The sequence below is a fragment of the Apis mellifera genome, linkage group LG15 (genome assembly GCF_003254395.2).
Source record: "Apis mellifera strain DH4 linkage group LG15, Amel_HAv3.1, whole genome shotgun sequence".
Taxonomy (NCBI): domain Eukaryota; kingdom Metazoa; phylum Arthropoda; class Insecta; order Hymenoptera; family Apidae; genus Apis; species Apis mellifera.
In genome coordinates, this window is record NC_037652.1 from 3,805,499 (window position 1) to 3,815,224 (window position 9,726).

A 9,726-nucleotide genomic window follows, 5' to 3' on the forward strand; every position below is an offset into this window, starting at 1 on the left:
GAATAATGTTATCACAAATTTTCTCTAAATTAATTATACCGATTAAATTGTACATATTATTTCATTTAAGATAAGTCCTCCACTATTACTCTATATATATAATAAATTTAACATTAATTAATACTTCTTTTATATTATTTTCAAAATATAATATATTTGATAAGTATCTTTTCTGAGTTCACCAGTAATACAAATTTGTCAATTATTCACAATTCCAAACTCGAGTCTATTGTCTTTTAAACCATTAATAAATATATGATTACATTTCAAATGAGATACCAAATCCAATATGATAAATTTTAATAAATCAATTGATTTATCTTCATCTAAAAAAAAAAATTAATTAAAAATTATTTTAATATTAATAGAAAATTAATTTTATTACGAATTTACTCGTAATTCAATTCGTCTCTATTCCATTGCAATAGCTTTAACACTAATATATATGATAAGGAATATACTAAACAATAAAGTTTTATCTGATAAATATTAATTATATAAATAATTAATTTATATAAATATAAATTAATACATATTTTTTTCTAGTTTAAGGAGCGGGATGTTGTAATATTCAGATAGTGGGTATCTTATTCTGTCAATAATTCGAAAATTAATTGCATTTCCTCTGTAAAAAATTATTTTTAATTAGATTATATGCAAGTTCATTCAAATACATTAGAGAAATAAACATATTTATCGAGTTTATTTAATATAAAAAAAAAATTTTATAAATCATCAATATTTAATATTTTTATAAAGAAATATGAACTACTTATTATTACTTATTATTAATTTATTATATAACAAGTATTGATCTAATAGTTATTTATTATTAGATAAACGAGATAAATTAATACATATAAGAAATTAATATTTATCATAAATTAATGTATCAAAGAAATAAATGATCAAACTTTAATATTCCACTATTCCACTATTCTTAAAGATGAAGAAATGTTATTTTTGATATCTTTAGAAATTAGAGATCAATGTTTTAATACCTATGATGAAATTATAAATTGATATTGATATAAATAGCTATATTGTAGATACACTGTGCTGCAGTTATGACAAAATTTTTTGAAATTTATTTTTTGAATCACCGCATAGTCAGACAATGTCTCCTTCTTCACACGAAATCTAATTATATAGTTATAAGTGTGAATTCTCCGATTACTGATTTTATAGTACCGATAATAAATTTCGAAATACTGTTTCGAATTTCTTCACACATTCTAAATAATCAATAATTAATAAAATAACTATAATAATGTTTTCTTCTTAAATACTTAATTCTAAAATAAAAAAAAAAAAATGATCTCAGCTAACGAAAGATATAATGAGTGGAATAATAAGAATGGAATAATAATAAGAAAACAATTTGTTTTTAAAAATAATGCTCAAATAAATACCATAATCTTCGAATTTCTATAATATTTATTGTAAAATATTTACTTTGTGCTGCTTTGACATCCCTGATTCGAGTCAAAGGAGTAGTGGTGATAGTAGTATCAGTGGTGATAGTAATAGTTGTAATAGTAGTAATAGTAATCATAATATTAGTAATAGATTCTCTAAATATATCTAATACTTTTCTTGTTTGCAGACAACACATGATAGATTCAATTACTATATAACCACATAGAGTACGTGGAAATTGTCCATTTGTTACATCATGTAAAATTGAAGGACATTGTGAAAACAGATATTATGCAAAATAAAATTAGAAAATGATGATATATTGATACATTACATATTATATCATGTCCATATGTTTTCTGTGTAGAAGGAAATTTTTTATCGCCTCGCAAAGCTTAAGCAAACTTGACAAGTGAACTTAAATCTGAATCGCATTAAAGGAGAATTTCGATAAAACCTAATGCGATCATTTATTTGTTCATAGAAATGAAACGAAACATCATTATAATCGTATAATTATAAATTTTATAAGTAGCATATTGAATATCCACAAGATAAGTTTTATCGTAACTCTGACCTATGTCATATAACGAATTATTAATATGTACAGTCTCTATGTACCCGCGTTAAGTTATGTCTTATGGCTCTCAAGAGGAAATTGTACATTTCTTTTTTTTTTTTTTTTTATATATTATGTATCATACGTATGCATTCTTTAATGATCTCTGTTATAAAGTACAAATATATATATATATATATATATATATTAATTGATATTTTATTCATCTTCTACTGTAGTACGACAAATTTGTTTTCTTATTATTGGACTAATCATTTTCATTACTCGAATCTTTTTTTTTTTTATCTTAAGTATACAAATATTAAATATTATATTTTCTTAACCAATTATTTTTTTTTCTTTACAAATCACACGAAAGAATTATTAGAATTGTATTAGAAGAAAGACATAGAATTTAAAAAAAAATATTGAAATAAAATATAATTATAAATTACATTGAAATATTATGTGTATATATTTAATATGTAATAATTGCATAATAAAATTTTGATCATATAAAATGTCTATATTCTATATAAATATATTTGTAAATCTATAAAAGAATAAAATACAATTTAATATAAAAATGTATTTATTTTACCTTTGTATTATTAATCTGGCCAAACTATGCTCTCTATCCATTCAATATAATTATAAACACGAGTATATATACCAGGAATAATGTTACCACAAAGCTTCCCTAAACTTGTTACACCGATTAAAGTATACATACATTCGTAATCTCGATTTAAGATGACAAGTGGTCCACCACTATCTCCCTATAATCGCATTAGATATAAATTTCATATTTCTATATACTATATTATTCTTAAAATATTATTACCTGACAAGTATCTTTTCCAAGTTCACCGGCGCAAATTTGCGAATCTCCTGTGATTCCGAATTTGAGTTTATTGTTTTTCTCATTTCCTATGAATAACTTATTACATTTTGATTGAGGTACCAAATTAATTGTTACTTTTAATAAATCACTTGAACCCCTTTCGTCTTGAAAAAAATTTAAATTGAAATTGAATATTATTATTTTTAGTGAAATAAATAAGATTTTTTTTAATTTTTTAATTATTGTACTTACGCCATTCAACATCTCCCCATCCTGTTGCAGTTGCCTTACCATCAGGACCACTATCTGGTAAAGAATATGGTAAACAACTGGGTCTTATCCACTCATTGAATTCCACATTTCTTTCTAATTTAAGAAGAGCGATATCGTGATATTGAGATGGTGGTTTATACTGAGGATTTCTTATTCGCTCAATAACACGAAAATTTTCTGATTTTGGAGAATCATCCAATATTTCAAGATTTAAATCACCTAATCGTGCCCAATTTGCAGTGCTATTCCTATAAAAAGTTATATTTGAATTTATATATATTATATTTATATAACGATTAATTATTATTTACTAATTTTGCTGTTAATATCTATAGTACTAACAACTATATAATTATATAATTAATAATAATATTGAAGTGAAAATCAAAATATATACAAGTTTCTGTTAAAAGTACAGTGTGCAGCAGTTAAAACGAATTTTTCTGAAATTAATGTGCCGCCGCATGCCCAAACAATGCCATCTAGAGTATCAAATCCAATTGCAGCCATATGAGGAAATTCTTTAGCTTTAGCTTTTGTACCTCCGACGATAAGTTTGCGATCTTTAATATCACACAAAGTTTTATTGATAGGCTTCTTCTCATTTATTAAAGTTGGTGGATATTCGGTCGTATATACGTATCTACTGTATTCTTCACATTCTAAAATTATTATTATAATGGATTACAACATAAAGTTTTTGAAAGAATTTGAAATTTAAAAAATTATATATATATAAAATACATACTTGCTCTTGTTTTCATCTTTGCAGTAAATGGTAGAAGAGTTGTAATTATAGATTTTTTAGTTGTAGTTGTAATTGTTTTTGTAGTTGTACTTGTAGCTGTAGATGTTCTTTTTATGTTTGGACAGCATACAACAGGATCAAAATGAAGATATCCACATATTTTATGTAGAGTTAATCCTTTTAATAAATCTTCATAAACCGAAGGACATTGCTGAAGAAGTTTACAAATACCTGACGAATTGTTGTCAGTAATACATGCTTCGCCTTGAAAAAATATTAAATATTAGATAAAAACTATGGATATATATATATAGATGAATATCCGTAAGTATATAAAAAAAATCCTAATTAACTTTATGATGCAGTCCATTATATTTATTTTTTATTTTCTCTTATAAATTTTTCTCAATTAAGATTTTTAAAATTATTTAAAAAAATATATAAAATATAACTTATAAACTTATAAATAAATATTAAATTCATTTGAAATTTTGTTTCAGTATTAATATTTAATCTTCTTTTACATGTGTCGGAATATTAGAATTCTGTATTGCTATAAAACTTTATTGTATCAATAAAAATTAAATAAAAAATTAATATTTTTCCAAGAATATATTTTCGATAGCAATAAAATAAAACTAATCATTTATAATTATAATGTTAAATATCATATTAAATGTCATTAGATTATTATATTAGTATTAAATATATAACAAACTTTAATTTTTACATTTTTTATTTATTGCCTATTTAAAATTCTTCTTTTACCTTCGTCCTGTGTATTACAAAAAATCGGATTACATAGAAAATATAAAAACACTATAATGAACATTGTTATTGCAAATAAAAATTGTGATGATAATCAAGACATGCCTTCACTACTCCGCAAGTTTCTCAACTGCTTCGTATTTCTCTTTACACATCACTTTTGTGTACCCCTCCTTACTTGCAAGAGTAACTGAGAGCAAGTGAGAGATAGTAACTGGTAGTAGGATAAATGATAAATCTTTTTTTTCTGAAAATGAAATGAATTTCTAAGAAAATATAAGTTAATTAATTATATGGATTATGGATAAATGAAAATTACTCAAGTATCTTGATATCATTAATAGCATCATAATAACACAAAATATTATAATAGCATAATATAGATATATATAATGGCTCATATTTGAATACTTTTCTATTTTTCAGAATGAATAAAAGCAGTTATAGCATCTCGCTATATCTTTATTAGTTAATTAAGAACAATTTGAAAATGATTGCAACAAAAATAGATGAAAAATTTAAAAATAATTTAGATTATATTAACACTATAAATTTTTATAAATGTATTATCATAAATATAAAAAACCATAAATATAAAAATATATATAAAGTATGTATGTGTATATATATATATTTATTTATTTATTTATTTATTATACATATTATTATATATTATTTAAGTAAATCATAGGAATCAAAAGTTTTTTTATTTGATTTTTCCGAAATAATTAGACTTAAAAATTTAAAACCTTTAAAAATATTTGTGCAATAAAATTGTTTAGAATAGAATAAAAAGAAATTGAGAATTGAGAAATACGTATAGAATAAATAATTGAAAATAATTGAAGATAATAATATGATTGATTTTATATTTTAATTTTGATGAATGTATTTATATATTTTTGAATCATACTGGGAGTTTCCCGTTATTGCATAAAACCGTATAGCGGAAAATATATTATCAATATTCCAATCTATTCTAATGTAATGATATATTATTAGAATGTAAAATAATATTTTATATATAAAATGTATTACATTAAAAAAAGTAATAATAAATAAAAAAAAATATAAAATGTAATATATTATTTATTAATTTAATAATACATTAATATAAATTTTTTTAATTATTTCTTAAATAGTTGATTTTATATAGATTGCAATAACCTTACATTATATAATATTATATACAGTTTAATAAGATAAACAAAAAGTTTATAAGAATGAAAAATTAATTTTTTTTCTGAATCTTGTTTATATTTTTAAGAATATTAAAATTTTTGACATAAAATTATTTTTTCGTTATATAAAAATAATCCGAAATTTTTTATGGAATTTTTACTATTGAGAGAATATAATCTAAAATGAAAAAATATGTAAAAATATTCTAAAATTTGATTTATTTGTTTCTATTATGTCTACTTTTTATATATTTTTATATATTTTTATATTTATTTCATGCTAAATTTATAAAAATTAAATTTATTTTATTTATTTTTTTAAAAATAATTATAAAATTTGATATATATAGTTATCTACTTATGTTTAAATTATATGTTTATCATTTGAAGTTCTTATAAAAATACATAATATACCATATATAAATATATATAAAGCATTGAAAATATATAAAATATATATATATATATATATATATATATATATATATATATATTTATCTTTTTTATTTTCTTTTCTTTTTTATTTAAATTTTTCTAATTTCCTTAATATTTCTGCAAGTTTTTTGGAACATTTGTATAAATTCATTTGTGATTTTTTTCAAAGTATTTTTAAATATAAAATTGTCTTTTTTTTTTTATAAAATATTAAGAAAATATATTTTTTTCATTAGATGAAACAAATAAATAAAGAAGTTAGTGATGCCATCTTGTGGATAGATATTAGAAGCTTTGATTTATTAATAGAAACATAGAATATGCATAGATATTAGTCACAGATAAAGAGAGTATTATATTATGTTAAAAAGATAGAGAACATATACATTAATTTTTATTAATATACATTAAAAACAGCTTCTAATATTTTCCACTATCGAAAACATAAATTAATTAATTAATTGCTAATTTTAGTATATAATTTCTTATAAAAAAAATTTTAAATTTATATCTCAAAGCTAGAATATAAAAAAAATTTCAAAAAAAAATATATTTACTATCTATATATATATATATATATAAAATAATAATACATATATTATAATAATATATACACTTTTAAATTATTTTACTAAATTTTAATAAAATTATTTTACTTATTTTATTCATATGAAATTTAAAAAAATTATGGCAAAAAAATATCAATGGATAATATATAGAAAAAAAATGAGAGATGAAACAATAATCATGCAAAAATTGTTATTCTCTATATTTCTAACATTGAATAAAAATAATTGATAGATTTATTTATATATTATTTATTTGAATAAATGTTGAAATAATATTGCTATAGGTATTTGATAAAATTTATTTTCATAAAAGAATAAAATACAATTTAATATAAAAATGTATTTATTTTACCTTTGTATTATTAATCTGGCCAAACTATAGTTTCTATCCATTCAATATAATTATAAACGCGAGTATATATACCAGGAATAATGGAACCGCAAACTCTCCCTAAACTTGTTACACCGATTAAAGTATACATAAATTCGTAATCTCGATTTAAGATGACAAGTGGTCCACCACTATCTCCCTATAATTGTAACATAAATTTCATATTTCTATATACTATATTATTCTTAAAATATTATTACCTGACAAGTATCTTTTCCAAGTTCACCGGCGCAAATTTGCCAATCTCCTATGATTCCGAATTTGAGTTTATTGTTTTTCTCATTTCCGATGAATAACTTATTACATTCTGATTGAGATACCAAATTAATTGTTACTTTTAATAAATCACCTGAACTCGTTTTCTCTTGAAAAAAATTTAAATTGAAATCCAATATAAATCCATTATTTCAGTGAAATAAATAAGATTTTTTTTAATTTTTTAATTATTGTACTTACCCCATCCAACATTTCCCCATCCTGTTGCAGTTGCCTTACCATCAGGGCCACTATCTGGTAAAGAATATGGTAAACAACTGGGTCTTATCCACTCATTGAATTCCACATTTCTTTCTAATTTAAGAAGAGCGATATCGTGATATTGAGATGGTGGTTTATAATAAGGATTTCTTATTCGCTCAATAACATGAAAATTTTCTGATTTTGGAGAATCATCCAATCTTTCAAGATTTAAATCACCTAATCGCGCCCAATTTGCAGTGCTATTCCTATAAAAAGTTATATTTGAATTTATATATTTTATATATATAGCGATTAATTATTATTTACTAATTTTGCTGTTAATATCTACAGTCTATATAATATATAATCTATATAATATAATAACTATATAACTATATAATTAATAATAATATTGAAGTGAAAATCAAAATATATACAAGTTTCTGTTAAAAGTACAGTGTGCAGCAGTTAAAACAAATCTTTCTGAAATTAATGTGCCGTCGCATGCCCAAACAATACCATCTGATGTGTCAAATCCAATTGCAGCCATATGAGGAAATTCTTTTGCTTTAGCTTTTGTACCTCCGACGATAAATTTGTTAGGTTGTTTATATTTTTTAATATCAAACAAAGATTTATAATTCTTCACATTTATTAAAGTTAGTGAATATTCGGTCGTATATACATATCTACTATATTCTTCACATTCTAAAATTATTATTATAATGGATTACAACATAAAATTTTTGAAACAATTTGAAATTTAAAAAATTATATATATATATATAAAATACATACTTGCTCTTGTTTTCATTTTTGCAGTAAATGGTAGAAGAGTTGTAATTATAGATTGTTTAGTTGTAGTTGTAATTGTTTTTGTAATTGTACTTATAGCTGTAGATGTTTTTTTTATGTTTGGACAGCATACAACAGGATCAAAATTAAGATATCCACATATTTTATGTGGAGTTAATCCTTTTGATAAATCTTCATAAACCGAAGGACATTGCTGAAGAAGTTTACAAATGCCTGGCGAATTGTTGTCAGTAATACATGCTTCGCCTGGAAAAAATATTAAATATTAGATAAAAATTATGGATATATATATATATATATATATATATATATATATATATATAGATGAATATCCGTAAGTATATAAAAAAAATCCTAATTAACTTTATGATGCAGTCCATTATATTTATTTTTTATTTTCTCTTATAAATTTTTCTCAATTAAGATTTCTAAAATTATAAAAAAATATATAAAATATAATTTATAAATAAATATTAAATTCATTTGAAATTTTGTTTCAGTATTAATATCTAATCTTCTTTTACATGTATTGAAATATTAGAATTCTGTATTGCTATAAAACTTTATTGAATCAATAAAAATTACATAAAAAGTTAATATTTTCCCAAGAATATATTTTCGATAACAATAAAATAAAATTAATCATTTATAAATATAATGTTAAATATCATATTAAATGTCATTAGATTATTATATTAGTATTAAGTATATAACAAACTTTATTTTTTATATTTTTTTTTATTTATTGCCTATTTAAAATTCTTCTTTTACCTTCGTCCTGTGTATTACAAAAAATCGGATTACATAGAAAATATAAAAATACTATAATGAACATTGTTATTGCAAATAAAAATTGTGATGATAATCAAGACATGCCTTCATTACTCCGCAAGTTTCTCAACTGCTTCGTATTTCTCTTTATATATCACTTTTGTGTACCCCTCTTGCTTGCAAAAGTAACTGAGAGCAAGTGAGAGATAGTAACTGGTAGTAGGATAAATGATAAATCTTTTTTTTCTGAAAATGAAATGAATTTCTAAGAAAATATAAGTTAATTAATTATATGGATTATGGATAAATGAAAATTACTCAAGTATCTTGATATCATTAATAGCATCATAATAACACAAAATATTATAATAGCATAATATAGATATATATAATGGCTCATATTTGAATACTTTTCTATTTTTCAGAATGAATAAAAGCAGTTATAGCATCTCGCTATATCTTTATTACTTAATTAAGAACAATTTGAAAATGA

General features: G+C 21.5%; 2 protein-coding genes across 2 annotated transcripts; both read right to left on the reverse strand.

Moving 5' to 3' along the window:
- Positions 1-2,580: 2,580 nt before the first annotated feature.
- On the reverse strand, positions 2,581-4,856 carry LOC724208 (serine protease snake). The gene is made up of 6 exons (XM_016916654.2): positions 4,612-4,856; positions 3,844-4,107; positions 3,493-3,757; positions 3,075-3,343; positions 2,823-2,986; positions 2,581-2,757 (listed from the first exon to the last, which is right to left on the reverse strand). Exons 1-6 carry the CDS (start codon positions 4,673-4,675, stop codon positions 2,590-2,592), a joined length of 1,194 nt encoding a protein of 397 aa, XP_016772143.2. The 5' UTR covers positions 4,676-4,856; the 3' UTR covers positions 2,581-2,589.
- A 2,293-nt stretch (positions 4,857-7,149) lies between these two features.
- Positions 7,150-9,568, reverse strand: LOC724250 (serine protease snake). The gene is made up of 6 exons (XM_001120043.5): positions 9,234-9,568; positions 8,445-8,708; positions 8,084-8,354; positions 7,644-7,912; positions 7,388-7,551; positions 7,150-7,326 (listed from the first exon to the last, which is right to left on the reverse strand). Exons 1-6 carry the CDS (start codon positions 9,295-9,297, stop codon positions 7,159-7,161), a joined length of 1,200 nt encoding a protein of 399 aa, XP_001120043.2. The 5' UTR covers positions 9,298-9,568; the 3' UTR covers positions 7,150-7,158.
- Between the last annotated feature and the right edge of the window lie 158 nt (positions 9,569-9,726).

What these genes read in the sequence shown, in the direction of transcription:
- LOC724208 (XM_016916654.2), bottom strand. Translation starts at nt 4,675, where the DNA reads ATGTTCATTATAGTGTTTTTATATTTTCTATGTAATCCGATTTTTTGT. An exon ending in AAAGATGAAAACAAGAGCAA is followed by an intron (nt 3,758 to 3,843) that starts GTATGTATTTTA and finishes TAATAATTTTAG; the next exon opens with AATGTGAAGAATACAGTAGA. An exon ending in TGTACTTTTAACAGAAACTT is followed by an intron (nt 3,344 to 3,492) that starts GTATATATTTTG and finishes AACTTTTTATAG; the next exon opens with GAATAGCACTGCAAATTGGG.
- LOC724250 (XM_001120043.5), bottom strand. Translation starts at nt 9,297, where the DNA reads ATGTTCATTATAGTATTTTTATATTTTCTATGTAATCCGATTTTTTGT. An exon ending in AAAAATGAAAACAAGAGCAA is followed by an intron (nt 8,355 to 8,444) that starts GTATGTATTTTA and finishes TAATAATTTTAG; the next exon opens with AATGTGAAGAATATAGTAGA. An exon ending in ATGGGGAAATGTTGGATGGG is followed by an intron (nt 7,552 to 7,643) that starts GTAAGTACAATA and finishes ATTTTTTTCAAG; the next exon opens with AGAAAACGAGTTCAGGTGAT.